Source organism: Strix uralensis, chromosome 5, assembly GCF_047716275.1.
Source record: "Strix uralensis isolate ZFMK-TIS-50842 chromosome 5, bStrUra1, whole genome shotgun sequence".
Classification (NCBI taxonomy): Eukaryota; Metazoa; Chordata; class Aves; order Strigiformes; family Strigidae; genus Strix; species Strix uralensis.
In genome coordinates this window covers 452162-468799 of record NC_133976.1, presented here as the reverse complement: position 1 = coordinate 468799, position 16638 = coordinate 452162, and the positions used below count along the sequence as shown (strand labels likewise).

Genomic DNA, 16638 nt, shown 5'->3' with positions numbered 1-16638 from the left:
GCTCCCGTTCAGCGTGACGAGCCATCGTCCCCCAGCGCTTTCTGAGCAGCTGCTGGGCTGGGGGCAGGAGACAGCCTGAGCAGGGCCTGTCCTGCGCCAGGCAGCACGTGGCTGAGGGCCGAGCTTGGCGCCTGTGGCGCTGACATGGGCCGCAGATCTCCCCTGGGTGCGACCCCGAACGCTCAGACTCTCTGTGACACCAGCAACAGGACTGAATGCATGAAGACATGGGCGATGCGATGACATGAGGACCCTCCCGCCACCGGGCACACGCAAACGAAGCGGGATTTGCTGCGCAGAACCGAATCTCCCCGCCCGGCTCCAGCCAGAGCAGCGCTCCCTCTCCGGCCAGACCTGGGGGCTCTACAACCTCTTGCTCCAGCAGAAGGACCGGAGCGGGCCAGACGGCTTCTGAGTCTCTGCTGGAACCAGCCTGGGACTGGGGCAGAGCTGATCCCCGGGGAAGGAGCCGCACCGGCGGCGGTGCAGGGCGTCTGGCAAGAGGAGGCTCCTAGCGCTGCCGTTCTGCTCTCCCGGGACTGGCCCGGTCCAGCTGGGCACCGGGGAGGGGATGCAGACTTGGAAAATTCAGCGCTTGGCAGAAAATGACAAGTAAAATCAAACGTGAGACTGTCCAGAGCTCTGCGCGGGCTCTGGGGTTGCGTTCACACGTGGAAGCGACACAGATGGAGGTAGCTAGTTTCATACACGCTACAGGTAAAAAAAACCAGGACAGACAGACAAATAAACACAGAAGAAGCACAACCAAGACCACACAGCTGGCCATGCACGCTGGGGAAATTCGCCCAGTGGGCACCCGGACTGGGGGCACGTGCCACAGCTCAACCCCCCAGTGCCCACCCAGGCCCGGGGTCACCTCCGGGAGCGGGGGAGGGATCCTGCCAGGCAGCCCAAGGGACCCCGTGCCTGGTCCAGCCCGCACACAGCTCCTCAGCCATGGGCCTGCCGAGGGATTCCAGCAGCTCTGGTGGCAACTGGGACTTGCTGGGGCCACGGCCTCTGCCAGCAAGGACCCCTCCAGCAGCAGTGTGGGAGAAGGGGGGTCGGTTCTCTGTACCCCAATTTCCCTACAGCTGTCTCAGGTGAACTCTTACCCACTGGCAAGTTTGTGCCACTGGTGACTGCCCTGGGGACACTGTATGTCACCCGCTGTGGGTCACTGGGCTGGATCTCCTGTGGCTCTGCCCCACTGGTCTCTTCCAGGCCCCCCCTCTCCCTGCTGGTCGCTGATCCCCAGCCTGGGATGGCCGTGTGATCTCAGAGAGCCTGAGATGCTGCCGCCTCGGCCTCACGGGGCTTTAGAGCTCGAGAAGGTGACCTGGGGACACCCTGCGACTGGGAAGTCATGACCCTGTGGGGAGGGGGAAGCCTGGTGCATCGAACACACGGGGGGAGCTGCTGAGGCTCAGGGAGGAGATGGTGCCTCCTGGGGCAGCAGCTGGCTCAGCCCCACCGCTGCCGGGGTCCCTCCCCACCGCTGCCAGGGTACCCCCCCCACCGCTGCCAAGGTCCCTCCCCTGCACTGGCTGGGTGTCCCTCGCGATGCGGGCCCAACGGTCTTGTCCGGGCCACGGGACGAATCCCACAGAAGCCCGAGGGAATTTCCTCAGTCGTCACCTCCGAGCAGCAGCACACGACAGCACAGCACAGGGACACGGACATGCTACTGGGGCACACCAGGGCAGGAGGGGGGACACTCACATGCCAGCACCAGCGCCGCTGCCCGCCCTCGGCCAGCCGGGAGAGCGGGGAGCGGGCCCCGGCACGGGCGCGGGGAGACGAGGTGAGTTTGCTATGGGATGAGAACATGCTCACTTACACAACTCGCCCACCCTCCGGAGGCCAGAGGCGGTTCTAGACAGAGCAGCGCGGACATGCAGATGGAGAGCAGGAAGAGAGGCAATGAGAGAGAATGTTAGCTCCGGTCCGGGGCGGCAACAAGACGGAGAAGAGCGAACGGACTTCGTCACGCAGCCTGGGGCCGAGCGGCACCGTCTCGGCAGGGCCCGGGGGCTCCAGCGTGCGTGGCCCAGCAGCACCCAGGGATGGGGACGGGGACAGGGACAGGGACAGGGCAGGCCCTGCAGCGCCGCGCAGGAAGGCTTCGGCCATCTGGGGTGGGTGGCCGAGCCCTGGGCAGCTCTGGGGAAGGGGCGAGACCGGGGGTGGTGAGGGGACCCGGGAAATGGCCAACACGGGGCTTCTGGGGCCAGGGGAGGTCGGGACGTTCCACATCGGCTGGGGTTACACCTGTGTGCTCACTACAGGGTACGGGACATTCATAACTGCATGAATTCAACAGCCAAAGCCTGAAGGATCCGACAGTGCTACTTGTAACAGCTGGAGGAGGAGGGGGGGAGACAGGGAAGGGACAGGACAGAGATTGGGGAAGGGCAGAAGAGGGAGGGGAAGGAAACAACATATGCATGAGAAAAAGTGCCCCACAGCAAGAACAAGAGCGGCAAATACAGTTCAACGCCTTTTCTGACTTCACCCAATAGCTGTGTTCAGTGTTTTGCTTTCATGACTGTGAGAACGGCTACAGCCAAAGGTCAGTGGAACAGGATTAGGCCCTTGCAGTGAGTGAGTGTTTCCCAGAGGGGATAATCACAGCTCCTCTGGCGCGGGACTACTTGAACCCCCTTGGGCTGAGCCAAAGGACCTGCCCTGGGCGTTTGCTCCCCAGTGAGCAGGCAGGACAAGTGGCATGTCCTCCAGGGGCAAGGGAGACCTTGCACCCGCTGCCTGGGTGCTGGGCTGCTCTCCTCAGCTTTCCAAACCTCATTGTGTGCCAGGAATCCCCTCGGCTGTGGCTATCAGGAGGGAGTGAGGGGCCTCGTCCCACGTAGGTGACACGGCCACCTCCTCCTTGTCTCCCTGATCTCCAGGGCCCTCCCTATACCAGGGGCTTCCAGCAACGGTTTGTTTTGGCACAGCGGCTACAAACATCAAACGACCACTGCGTTCGGAGTTTTATCCCTTTTCTGCAGGTGAAGTTGTTGGGAATGGGGAGAAGTGGCCAGGAGCTGGGCAGTGAGCGCGGAGGCTCCAGGCAGGGCTTGCTTGGCCAAAGAGGGGCCGGCGGGTGGAAAGCACGGCCGGGTCACCCACAGCTGAAGGCTGAACTGTTTCAGCAGAGGATCCAGCCCGGAGCTGCGCAGGGAGGTGTTCAGGCAGCCCCTGGCCTGGCCAGCTGAGGGACGCGTGGTTTTCCCCTGGGGAAGGGCCGGCACCTCCCGGGACCGTGTCCCAGCTGTGCCGCGGTGACCAACCTGCTACGCCGGAGGGGTGATGTGGAAGAGCAGGAGGACTCCTGCACGCGCGCTGACCATTCGCCCTCTCACGCTTCTCCACACAACAGGGTCTCGGCCCTCAGCTATGGGTTTTCTTGGGCAATTTTGTGGATGGTGCTGTAGCTGGACTGTGAGTCCTTCAGCCATGAGCCTGCCTGTGCTCCCTCGTGGAACTGGGAGAACTGGGAGCAGACCCAGACACATTTACACCAGCGAGGTTCTGGCAGGGTCAGAGCATTACAGATGTAAGAGCTGCTTAGGCCTTAACTAAATGTTACATCTCTTGTTGCAGCAAGCTGCTTACGCCTTAAATAAACATTAGATCTCATTGCAGCAAGCCTGTTCTGTGCTCCTCTGATCTCTTCTTTGTAGGAAAAGGAAATTTAGGGCTGGTATCCACAGGAGACTTCCAGTCTCCTCGTGTGTTGCCCCTCGGACTCTCCAAGCCAATCTCTCCCCAGGCTCTCACTGGAGATTGCCCGCAGAGCTGCGCCAGGCAGCACACGGGTCCCTTGCCATGCGGCTGCTTTGCCTCCTGTTTGCTGACAAAAATCCTGAAATTTAAATGGGTCCCCTCGTACTTCTCCATACAAGAAGAAAAGCCCTTTTTCTGTGACTTCCCCCTCTAGTCTGCTAAAGCCCTGACAGGAGCAGCTCTTACAGCTCTTCTCCTGTGCTTGGGTGATAAACAACTGCACGGGGACCTTCCCAGAGCTCGACTCACAAGGAGTGAACCCTTCAGGCTTTCACGCTTCCCCCTTTCAGGCCGCTCTGGCACCGAGAGAGTCTTGGTGGGACCCAGAGCTCTTCTCCCCGAGGCCCCCCCACCCCCTCACTGCTCTTCCCAAAGTCTCGCTCCGGACAAGCATGAGGCAGAGTCACGGTTTGCTCTTCTACTCACTCACGGGATGAGCGGATGAGCTGTGATTAGTAGATGTTAGTGACCAGATGAGGTGAAGCCAGCGGTGCTTGCTGTGACACGGACGCATGCGGAGACTTGCTACCTACAATGCCCCTGTCTCCTTGTAGGCAACACACGGCAACGTCAAAGCCAGACCCTCCCCGGGCACCAGCAGCAGGAAACGCTGAGCTGGTGTAGGACTGGGGTGTCACCTCGGGCCGAGGGGAGCGTTTCCCCATGGTGGGTGCTCTCTCCATCGCTACGCTGTCACAGCAGCCCCTCGGAACTCTTGCTTTTCCAAATACCCAACCTCCATCTGCTTCTCTCTCAACAGCCTGCGCTTTCCCACTCCCTTGCTGGCTTCAGAGCCGTGTCTAACGTGGAAAAGCTGGGCTCAGGAGCGCCCCATCCTCAGCCTGACGCCCTGCGGTGAACGCTGGGAAAATGCCATGGCAACCCGAAGGGAAGGCAGAGCATCCTCCGGCCGCTGCTGCTTGGAGCTGGGTGAGCCCCCCGCAGCCCCCCCGGGAAGGGCAGCCCCGGGAGTGAAGGACGCATCGTTCAGCGTCTCTAAGTCCAGCTGCCACGGAGAAGTGGGATGGAGACCTGCTAAGCCTTCGTCACGGGGCTGCAGGTTTGCCTTCCTCTTCGGTGGCTGCGCCCGGCCTGTGAGGAAAGGTGGGGTGCTCGGGGGAGCGGGGGCCGTTCGCTGCAGGCAGGGCTGTGGGCAGGGCTGTGGGCAGGGCTGGGGGGATGTCCTGTGGGACGTGGCTGAAGGACACTGCCTTCACCTGCCGAGGGGCTTCAGCCTCCACCCGCCACGGGCGGGGGCTGCTGCTGGGCCCCTGCCCAGACTGTGCCACCTCCCCTCCGGACCTCACTGCAGCACAAATAACTCCCCGAAACGGCCCAAACTCCCTCGAGGGGAGGCGCCGAGAAGCGCAGATCTCAGCTGGCCTCATCAATGCCAATCTCCAGCTTTTCATCAGCTCTCCACGGACAATCCCCTTGGCTGCGGAAAGCGAGCTCAGCTCCGCTTTGTGCCTGAGTTGAGACACCATGAAGAGACAAAAAGCCTACAAGGAAACAGGGGGTTGTATCTGCAGCGGCTGAAAGCTTGCACCAGAAATGTTACACCATTTAACTGAAACAGAATTAATTGATGAGTTTATATAGAAAGAGGTAGCTTTACCCTAGGAGCTAAATGCCTAAAGGGCTTATTTTTCTTCTCTCTCTCTTTCAGATCTGTAGAAATACAAAGCAGTTGTGGGTTTCCAGAACAGCACCTGAAAAACTCAGTTTTGCATCTAAAATTCTGCTCCACATGATACATTTGGCATGTTCGGCTGTTGCTTAAAGATAAACGAACAAGCAGACAAACAACCAACCAACCACCCTTTGCAAAGCACCCCCTAACCCAGGTTCTCGGCTGCGTTAGCTGGAGCCCTGGACCGTGCTGACACTTGTGATGCTTCTGCCTTGAGCCAAGAGGAGCTGAGGTTCAGCTTCCCAGGCCGGCGGCGCCGCGCCAGCCCCTCAGCGGAGGCGGGAGGTCGGGGTCTGAGCAGGACCATGTGCGGGGGGGGATGACACCAGCCTGCTGAGGCCGGTGGCCACGGCCAGTCACAGGACAAGGGACACTGAACACTGATGCCACCCCAACACAGGGCTTAACGTCGCCCATTTAACACATGAGTCACCCTCAAGCGCCTGAGTTTGGGCTCTGGTGCTCATGCAGTTCTCCAGCCGGCATCTGCAGCGCTAGCTCTGACTCACTGGGTCGCTAATCACAAACGTACACCTCTCGTTAGTTGGCGTCAGCTTTATTGTGGTAATGGATGTCACACGATGAATCCATTGCAGCGTTGGGCAGCAGCTCTGGGCCACGGGGTCCTCGCGCTGCTCAGCGGAACGACCGCTGGGCCTCTGCTGCGGCAGGAGCTCCGTCCGGGGCCGGCTGGTGCAGCTCAGAGACGCCAAGACGTCTGGTGGCTCTCCTGCAGCTCGGCTGAGCACAGGCTACAGCGTGTTGGGACACTGGATCTTCAAGGATCCCACTCACGTGAAACACGGAGGTCGCTGCTGCCGGCCTCGTGTCAGCCTTCGGAGACACGCTGTGCCACGGAACGGTCCGGGCAGCTCCCGGCGGAGCAGAGTCCGTGTGTCCCCCGCTCAAGGCTCATCGCTTGTTCCCACAGGACAGAGCAATGCCACTCTGCTGTCACTGCCACCGCCCGACCACGGCGTCTCAGTGGGGGTGGCATCTCGGCAAGTGGGCACGCTACTGCCCGGGGAGCGGAGCCTTCCTCCGACAGCAGGGGCACAGCAGAGCTTCCCTCGCACGCTCAGCCCGGGCCTGGGGAGGCTGCAATAAAGATCGTCTCTATCGATCGCCTTAACTCTGACCTTATGTTCTCATTCTCAGTATTTCTTGGCCTCTTTCTCAGTCCCTCTTGTCAAATGTCCTCCTGCGGGAGACCGTCTTGGAAGGAGATACGGCCAGAGTTAGAGTTACGGAGGAAGTGGTTTGTCTTCTGCTCCCGGGGGTCCCCAGCCAGGACCCTCACAGACCTCTGCAAGAGAAACGGACCAGGGCCTGCACTACAGCCGCCACGTCCAGAGGCAGCACCTGCTCTTAGATGGAACCACTGTAAATTCAGAATTTAATGGGCTTAGGAGGGAACTCCAGCAATGAAACGTGGCACCGCAGGCAAGCGGCTCCGCCTGCCGCAGCAGCTCCTGCAAGGGCACCTCGTCATCCCCAAGTCCTGCGGAACTCAAGAACACCTCTGGGTCTAGGTAAGAGCCTCGGCTTGGCTCCCGACCCTGCCTGGAGCAGAGCTAAAGAATGACAGAAAAAGCTGCAGCACAAGTCGGGTCACTGCCCTTTAGTGCTCCAAACACCCCTGGAGGGGCTCAAACGGGCTCTGGCCGCAGCATCACCCGGGCTTTCACGCAGCCTGGCCAAAGGGGTGCAGCGGCCTTCAGACCCCGAGGGGATGCTCCAGGGCCACCCCGCCAGCACGGTCCCATCTCGCTCCTCCTCAGCACCACCAGGGGTGGCTCTCGGGGGAGCTTTAGGTAATACTGCCATTCTCAGGACAGGCCCAGGAAAAATGGACAGGCCCATTTCCCAGACTGGAAAATGTGTGTTGGAATGGGTTGTCTAAGCTTATCTAACTGCTCTTTACATTATTTTCTGAATTTACAGCAATTTCATTAAAGAGAGGAATTTTTCACAGTGAAGGAGCGTGGCTGACATCATTAAATATTCTATTTACAGCTGACTTCCTGGGAAATATTTCAAGTCTTTGACATCAACTGGGAGCATAAAAAATTCAGAGCTGAAAGGCCATGGCTTTCAGAAAAAGGAATGAGAACACTTAACTCTGCAGGACAGCTGAGAGGGCCGAGCACTTGGCGGCAGGGTGGGTAAGGAGAGGAGGAAGGGCTGCGCTTCCCAGGGCAGGGGGTTGGGGTCTCTACAGAAGGTGAAATGCAGCGTCGTGTCACGGGGCGGGGGGGGAGCTTCGGCAGCGTCTGTGCTCTGGGGAGAGGCGGGGGCGAGGGAAGCGCAGGAGTCAAAGGGAAGAAGTGGAGGCGTGAAGGACGGGAAGGGTTGAGGAGAGGCAGAGGATGGGCAAGGGGTGTCCCCTAGGAACGGGGGGGTACTCGCACACCTCTGGCCGAGGGAGGATCTGGATGGACACGGGGGGCCAGGGAAGGGGCGAGGACAGGCTGGGGGGCTGCGCTCCCACCCCACGGGCAGGCACGGGTGCTTTTTTGCTGCTGGTCTGGGAGCCTGAAGCGGGCCGAGGGCAGCCAAGGCAGAGCCCCTCCGCCACCCCGGGGTGAGGGGGGTCAGCGGGGCCCCAGAGCAAGCCCCAGCGGAGGGCCAGCGCCTGGCACGGGCGAACGGCTGGAGGAGCTGCGCCCGGCTGCCCTGAAAGGCCGGTAATGTCCCGCTGGAGACATGCACAGGCAGCACTTTTTTGGAACAGGAGGCAGAGAGCGCCTGATTTCAGAAGGGTCCCCAAATTTAAACCAAGTGCGCTCAGTGCAGGACCCCGCGGCTCCTGACCGAGCGGAGCAGGGGGAAGGGACCACGTGTGAGACACCGGTCTCCAGGGAACGGCCATCGTGCGTTCGGGGCTGAATCCAGAGAGCTGAGAGCGTAGCAGGGCAAGATCCAGAGATTTGATTCCACACTGAGGTCATTAACTACAAGTTTGGCACCTACTGAGAGATGGATGACCAGCACGGCCAGGGAGATGTGAGCCAGCTGAAGGATGGAGCGATGTGACCCGGGGGGTACGTCAGGGAGGACACTTTGTCCCCTGTGCTACAGCTTGAAACGTCTCCAGCTGTGCCAGCACCACGTGGACTTGTAACCTGTCACCGTGATGACCTGCTTAGGAAAACCTTTCCAAAAGAAGGGTTCCCCTTCACTCAGAGCTCCCTGCTGAACTGGCACCTCGCTGACCCCTGGCAACCACCCACTGGTGGGACCTGGTTCCTGTGGCTTTGCTACCTTGGGAGGTGTTGTGTGGCTGCGTCCTGACAGGGTGGCGCGGGGCTGGAGAGTTTTGGGTCACTTCCTGCTGTAACTTCAAATTTCAGAGCCTTGTAGTGGTTCGCTCTCACATCTTGGGCTCTAACTTAAGGGTTGTTTGGTTTAGTTTAGTTTTGCAGTTAGGTGGGGATGTTGGGGTGGAAGCACGGGGCAAAGGGGCCACTGCTGCTGCGGGGCAGCAGGTCAGGACAAACGCCGGGTGCCGGCAGGTCGGTGGGTGGCCAGGTGAGTCACGCCGGGCAGGAGCAGCGCGGGGCAGCGCGAGGGACGTGGGCAGGTCTGTGCTGCCGGGGGAGCACGACGGTCACAGCTCCAGCAAGGGACAGGGACCCAGTGTCTCCCAAGTGCCATGAGGGACGAGGGAACCCAGGCAGGACTTTGTAAGAGAAGGAGGCTCCTGCGTGTCCTGGGGTCCCTCGGCTGCGACCTTTCAGCTCTGCTGGGCAGGTCGGTGTGTGGAGGAGGAGAAAAGGGGCTGAGAGTATCTACCACGCTCAGGCGCTGAGCCAGCAGCCAACCCCCCCCGGCCCGCAGCCGTGTGTGACCCAGCGCTGCGCTCGCCAGGAGACGGCCACCGCGAGCCCCTGTGGGAGGGATACCCGGCTGCACCCCCTGCCCGCAGCCACACCGAACCCCCCCCGGCTGCTCCCTGCCAAAACACCTCCCGGCAGCTCACCAGAGCTGGCTCGTTCCAGAAACGGCACCGAGCTCTGCCCCAGCCCACAAAGGTCGGGCTGGTGCTGCCATGTCCTTTCTATGGGCTGTCACGGCCCACCCTCGTGACGCTCCCGCTCAGCAGGGACTGACCAGAGCTCTAATACACAGTCTGACAACATTTGGAGATCCTTTGAAATGAAAAGCACTAGAGAAACACACATTGTTATTAATTGTTCAGGAGCAGACATTTAGAAGTGAAACCCACAACTAAATACAGCAGCTTAACAGCAGCATCGAGACAGAGGAGGAACATGGAGCAACAGGAAGGCAATTTAAAGGGAAAAAGCAACAGTGCGACTCGCTACGTGTGTGCGGTGCGGAGAGAGGAGCCAGGAGCAGATCACACCGACTTCTGAAAGCATGTCTCAGCGTTACCTCTCCCTGTGCAGCTGAGGAGTCCCGACACCTCTGGGACGCCCCTCAAAGCACACCAGGACTGCTGGGCACAGCTACACCCTGGTTATGCACCACCCCGTCCCCCCGGGTGCCTGCGCCCTGCGCCCGCCCCTGGCCAGCGACCAGTGTCTTACCGTGCCGCGACCACCGGTGACTTCTTCCCGGGATCTAACGTGGACCCGGCTGGTTCCTCCCCCAGTGATCGTGTATCCTTATTCAGTTGCTGTAGTCGGGAACTTAGCTCACTGATCACAGTTGGCTTGTCATCGTCAGCCCCATGGATCGGCCTGCTCTCCATGGGGTCCCCCCATAGCTTGGACCTTCTCTGAAAGAGGTAGCGTGGCCGGCCAATGCTGGCGGATGCCAGAGTGGCCGCATGTTGCTGGGAGATGAGCTCGCTGTCCGAAGACTGCTTCAAAAGTGGGTCCCTGAAAGTAACTGGCCCCTTGCTGAGCTGGGACTTGAGTTTTGGCTTTGGAGGCACTGGTGGCTTCTCGAGTATAAAAGTTTGTCCATCCGCAAAGGAAGTGTATGTGTCAGTAGGCTCCCCGCTTTCTGAGGACAACGTAGACATGCTGGAGACCGTAGAGATGGTGCTTGTGGTCTCCAGGTGATGGTCACTTGAACTTCTGGTGTCCACCTCTTCCACTCCCGAGTCTGCAGCAGACTCCGGGGCTACGGGGGCATCAGAGGGCTTCCCTGAGGGTGTTCCGCCAGTGGTAGAAGGTGCTACTGCTGCCGCTGGTATGGATGGCGTGCTAGGCGTAGCCAGGTGGCTGACCGGTGTGCCAGGGGTGGTGACCAGTACCCCGTTCGCAAACTCGTCTGGTGGAGGCACCAGCCCTATCTTGGCCAGCTCCTCCCTGGTCTCCTCGTCACTTGAAGACAGCTGAGCTGGTGGGAGGGTAACCGTGTAGGGCTCCACTTCTTCCTCCGAACTCCCTTGTCCCAACGTCTTGTCAGAGGCTGGACTGACCGGAGGCTTCCCCGCGGGACTGGGCTGGGGCTCTGCTTTGGGGGACTCTGCCGGCTCTGTGCATGCTTCAGGGACAGCTGGTTTCTCCTCTTTTATCTCAAGTCCTATCTCGTCTTGGCCATTACTTGTGGCATGAACCATAATGAGGCCAGCGGTCTTCTGCTGTGATGTATCCACTATGCTAATAATCATGGACTTCTTGTCTTCTTGTTTTTTCTCCTCCTTCCCAGGTGTTTCTGCTCTTGCCTCGGTTTCTTTTCTCAGGGTGGACGGAGTCCCCCACTGGCTCTTCGCAGGGGCCAAAGTCCCAGAGTCTGTTCCAATTGCCCCTTTGCCTCCGGGTGAGTACGCAGGGGACACCAAGCTCTCCAACTCGCCCCTCTCTGGTTCTTTGGTTTGGATGTCCACAAACAGGGGTGCTGCTCTCTCTGAGTCTGGGCTGTGGATCGGGGTGGGCGACCGGGATGGGACTTGAGTTGAGAGGGCCCGTTCCCTTGCGGCCAGCGCAAGCGCCAGTGGTGAGTTCGGATCCAAGGGCTTTCCTGTGAGGGGGTGGATGAACGTTGAGGATGAGCTGCTAATTAATGGCTTTAAAGCTGAGACAGGGGAAGGCAGTAGTACATCTCGGCTTCCTAACAACCGCTCATCAATAGACCTGGACTGCTGCAGGGATGGCATGTCGCTGCTGGGGGGGGTCCCTTCAATGGCCCCAACTGAGAGGAAGACAGTGGATTTCCGCCTCTCATCCAGACGACGGTCTCGGTCCTTCATGACTCCAGCGATGGCAGTGGCAAAGGGGATGCTCGTGGCTTCGACCTGAGCGATGCCGGCATGGTGTTGATATTCCACTCCACTCAGGCGATGGCTCCTGCGGGTGGGAGAGGGCTCCCGGGTGAAGCCGCCGGTGATGGCCAGCGCTGCTCTCTCCTGGGCATCCTCCACTTGTAACTGCTTAACAAGAGGACTCTTTTTCCTCTGTGGCTTGGTGGGAGCAAACAGGCTGACGTTGAACTGACCCATGTTGGCATAAGGGTTGTCAATCACTCGCCCCTTCCTCTTCAGCTTCTCCGGAGGGGTTGCGGATGGGCCAGGCCGGGGGATCTCTGTTGGCTCCACGGGAAGATGGGAGGAATCCTGTAGGATTATCATGGATCGGGCCCTCTTCTGCCTTTCAGGGTAAGGAATGGAAGTCCTCGCCTGATCATACATCTCAGCTGCGCTAATGACCTGCGGGAGTCCGTGGAGTTTAGCCTCCAGGCTTGGCTTAAAGCTTGATCTTATGGTATCGTAAGCTCTTCCTGGGGGTGGAGGTGGCGAGAAGGATGGAGGGGGACCTGTGTCAAAGTAATATGGAGAAGGAGGTGGGGGTGGGGCTGTCTGAGGTGGTGGTGGAATCCCATGTCCTTCCCTAACAGTGTCTTGCATCGATGTGCTCCGGGGAAACTTCCCATCTAGCAAAGAAGCAGCAAGTTTCTCGTCTTCACCTGGAAAACAAGATGAACAGTGAAGTCAGAGAGGATGTCTCTAGAGAATCCAGCGCACGACAGCCGCCGCAAAGTGGACAGACGACATCCTTTCCCTCCCCCCACCCCACCTCCCTTCCAAGTTGACCTTCCACTCCATCCCTCACCTGCCTGGTGCAGGCGTTTGCAGTTTGGCCCCTCGCTCGCGCTCACTTGGCTCAGCGGGGTGGCCGCAGGCTCGCACAACATCTTACATTGTTTTAAATCCACCAGCCGGTTGTGCCCAACGCTTTCCAGCCAGGCTGAACGCTCTCCAGAGCAACGCAACAGTGACAGAACTGAGCCCTTGCTCGATCAAACCTGCCGACACCCGAGCGCCGCCGTGTCAGACAGCCGGGCGCAGCCAGGTTGTGCCACCCGCAGGGGCGGGTTCTCGCGCTCTCCCGCTCGCTGCTCTTGTGTCGCACTTCCCCCCTCCCCCCGAGGGGTTACATATGCTTCGATGTGCGAGACTGAATGCAGAAGCAGGGTCTAGCAGGATCTTACGTATTGCAAGAATTGGAAGTGCCCCAGAAAGCCGTTTTTACTATGAACTTACTACCTGGTTGCACAGCGAGAGCTTTCCCAGGTACTTGTACTACTCGGTGAAAGCGTGTCAGAATCCTGCTAAGAGAAGTGACAGGAGGAAAAATCCACGAACACAGCGAATTCGGTGCAAGAACTTGCCGGGATGTGTGCTACCCGACGCAGCTTGCTCCAGCCTCCTGCATCACCCTGCCCCTCCTCACTGCGTCCTGCTTTGCGATGCCCATCCCTTACTTGCTTCCTTCTTTGCAGCCACAGTTCAGCTGTTTTCAAGGTTTCAAATTGCTCTTGAGAGAACGCTCAAGATGGCTGAAAGCCACGTCTTGGCACAGCAGCACGGTGACCACCTGCTTCTCCTCTAACAGCCAGCAGCATTCAAAGGGCTTTGGCAACTGCCTCGCATTACGGTCGCGATTTCACCAAACGCCTGCAGATGCAGAGTCCGCTGGGGGAGAAGGGGAGTATTTTGGCCAGTGAGCACTGAACTCTGCATCCCATCCCGCTGTTCAGACTATCGCTGTGCTCAAAGCCGTGCTATTTTCGCTGAACGCCGTTTGGGGATTTTTAATACCAAGGCAGCATAATGAACTGGAAGCACAGAACAAATTCAAAGAGAGGCTGGACAAAGCCACGGCTGATGCACTTTTTGTGGGCTGTTACGTGCACAGAAGCCTCTGAACTGAAGATGGTAGCTGCCTGGGTGAGTATTCGGGAGAAAGAGCATATCCTTGCCCTGTTTTCACTCTTCCCTGGGCATCTGCTTAAGAGCAAGGCTTGAGACAGGATCCTGCACTAGATGGAGCCATGGTTTGATTCAGTACAGACACTGTCATGTTCTTAACAGCATGATGATCCAAAAAACCAGTCATGCCTTTATGCTTATTTCTGCTTCTCACCTGGGAATGGCCACGAGTTGAAACAAGGAAATTTATGCAGCACAGAGCTCTGTCACCTTGCCCAGACTGTCAGAGAACACGGTCCAGCACCATTAGAGCTTGTCTTGGGGACGCGCTGGGCGTCCTGTAGACAGGTACTACTGCGTTGGGTACCTCCTGCGTGTGGGAAGCTGCTTCATCTTTCTCAAATTTCCTGATCTGCAAAGAGCAGCCTGGCCAGGCGGCTGCCAGGCCCGAGGAGACACCGGCTACCAACAGTCACCAACACGCTGCTGCAAATTCTCGGCCATCGACCGTGAAGAGCTGTAGGTGTGGGAGCCCTGGTCTACCTGGGAGCTCACAGTCCCTGCTGTGAAGCTCTTCTAAAGTGTTTAAAGCAAAGTATTTCACATGAAGGGTGAAGGGGACGGTTAGATAATCTAAAAGTATTCAAGGTGTGGGTAGTAGTTTTTGTTTTATTTTATGTAGCTGCTTTTACAATGATTCATTTTATTCTCTCTATTCCCCATTTGTTATTTTTCTCTGCTGTAAGCATCTCTCCTCCATTTTCTTTTCTTAAATGAGGAGGGGAGCGCTATGGAAATCGATATCCGAAGCACTGCCAAGTCGAGTGACCAGCTGGACACCTCACAGGGGCCTAGACAGGAACGGGCCAGCAGGAATCCATGAATTCTAACAAGGACGGATGCAAAGTCTCACGCTGGGAAGGAATCGCCCCTTGCAGTGGGCAGGCTGGGGCTGGGGGGCAGCTCCGAGGCGAAGAGCCGGGGGCTTGGCGGGCAGCGAGGGAACACGGGCTGGCCCCCGGCCTCGGCAGCGTCCTGGTCAAGAGGCAGAGCGAAGAGGTTATCCTTCCCACTGCCAGGCACGAGACCACACCGGCAATACTGCATCCAGGTGTGGGGCCCCCAGTGCAAGAAACAGACCAAGAGACTGCAGGGAGCTCAGTGGGGAGCCACCAGGATGGTCAGGGCTGGAGCTCCTGCTCTGCTGGGAGAGGCTGAGGGAGCTGGGCTTGTTCAGCTTACCAGAGGGAGGCTTTGGGGGGACCTAACAGCAGTCTTCTGGTACCTACGGGAGGTCATCAAGAAGATAAAGCCAGGCTTTTCACAGAGGTCCATGGTGGGAGGACAAGAGGCAACGAGTAAAACTGAAACGAGAGGTTCTGACGGATACCAGGAGAAATGTCACGACGAGGACAGTCAAGCAGGGGAACAGGCTGCTCAGAAAGGGTGTGCAGTCTCCATCCTTGGGGGTTTTCAAGACCAGACTGGATAAAACCCTGAGCAACATGATCTGATGTCACAACTGACCCTGCTTTGAGAGGGAGCTTGGCCTAGAGACCTCCCCCTTCTGACCTGACCTGTCCTTTGATGCTACGGCAGAAGAGGGGCTTCATTACTGTTCTGACTGTCTCTACAACCCCACTCCGTGGAATAGCGGGAATAACATTGATTCCCTCCGAAAATGAACGTCTCCTATTGCTCCTCAACAAGAAAATCAACACGCAGGAGAGATCATGGATGGGAGAGGTGGGAGGAAGGCAAATTCTTGGCAGGCTCTTTCTTCACTACCTGCAACTCCCCATTCTGACACAGCTCCCCTGCTCGCTGCAGAAACAACCACATCCACTCCCCCCGCGGCCGCTGCTCCTCTCCGCTGCTCCCCACGTCCTGCTGATGGCACCCCCCTTCCCCACCTCCCCTCGGGCCCCGCAGACCAGAGGCACGTCCAGGGCGCTCGCACCTGCCACAGGAGCAGGCAGCGCTGCTTCACCCCCCCACCCCGAGGCTGCGGCTGATCAAGAGCTGGCTGAGCCAGACCCCGCTGCGTTTAACCCTTGGAGGACCTTCGTACTGCACTCGGCAGTGCTCTCGGAACTCAGGCGAATCTCTCACACACCCAGTATCCTGCAGCAGGGAGCTCTGCAGCTTACCAGCACCGTGGGCAGAATTACCTCCTTTTCTTTCTTTTGAAACTCCATCTATCAGTTCAATCTGATGCCCATCTGGTCTGTAAAGACCTTTTACGAGGCTTTCTTTGAATTGTGTTGCTGTGCTATTGTGTTCTCTCGCTCAAATCTTTCACTACCCATTCCTACTGTGGCAGCAAATTTTGTAAAATACGAGTCTTCACGACAGAAAGAAACTCCTCGCTGATGTTTAAGTGGGATCACACAGGCAAAATGAAACCTCTCCCTTCACACGGAGAAGCATCTGTTTATGGTTAAGCATGAGACTAATCATTGCTGAGTTTTATTTACTGTCTACGCAGGATATAGTTCTGCTCAGGGAGTCTCCGAAGCTGAACAAAGGCAACCCGTAATCCCGTGGGAGCAGGACTGAAACCTGATGTCTTGATTAAGCACCGGATTTATGGCTCGGGCTCAGTCCTTGCGGAGCAGGCTGGGCCCTGCACAGAGCCTGCAGAGGTCTTGAGCGTCCAGCCAGCCAGAAACCCCCGGTGACAGCAGCGCCGAGGACGAGGGTCCTCCTAAAAGCTGAGGGACCAGCTACAAGACCTGTGAACCCATCCTGGCTGCTTTAAACCTGAAACGGGCAGAGAATTGATTTGAGTTTATCTAAAATGCAGGTAGCTGAAAGCACAGCTCTCTTTTATCCAACTCCACTCCCGCTGACTGAAATGTTAGCAGTTAGTGACTTGTAAATACTTTCATTTTTCACTTTTATCTTAACACCTGCCTGCTGCTAAACGCTGCGCTGGGCCATGGGCAGACCTCGGCCCAGGGACGGGCCATCTGCAGGAGAAGGAGCTTGGCCAAGCCCTGCAGCGTTTGGAGCTCTCCTACACAGCCCA

At 58.3% G+C, this 16638-nt stretch overlaps 1 protein-coding gene across 8 annotated transcripts in view; it reads right to left on the bottom strand.

The window, feature by feature from the left end:
* SHANK3 (SH3 and multiple ankyrin repeat domains 3) overlaps positions 1–16638 on the bottom strand; it is a 368779-nt gene that overhangs the window by 18258 nt on the left and 333883 nt on the right. For 5 of the 8 annotated variants that reach the window (XM_074869549.1, XM_074869547.1, XM_074869554.1 and 2 more), the window contains one exon: positions 10036–12361. In XM_074869549.1, the coding sequence (XP_074725650.1) occupies positions 10036–12361 (2326 nt within the window). Of the gene's footprint in view, positions 1–1840; positions 1876–6022; positions 6789–10035; positions 12362–16638 lie in introns of those variants that run through there. The other 3 variants (XM_074869552.1, XM_074869550.1, XM_074869553.1) reach the window with 3 other exon arrangements.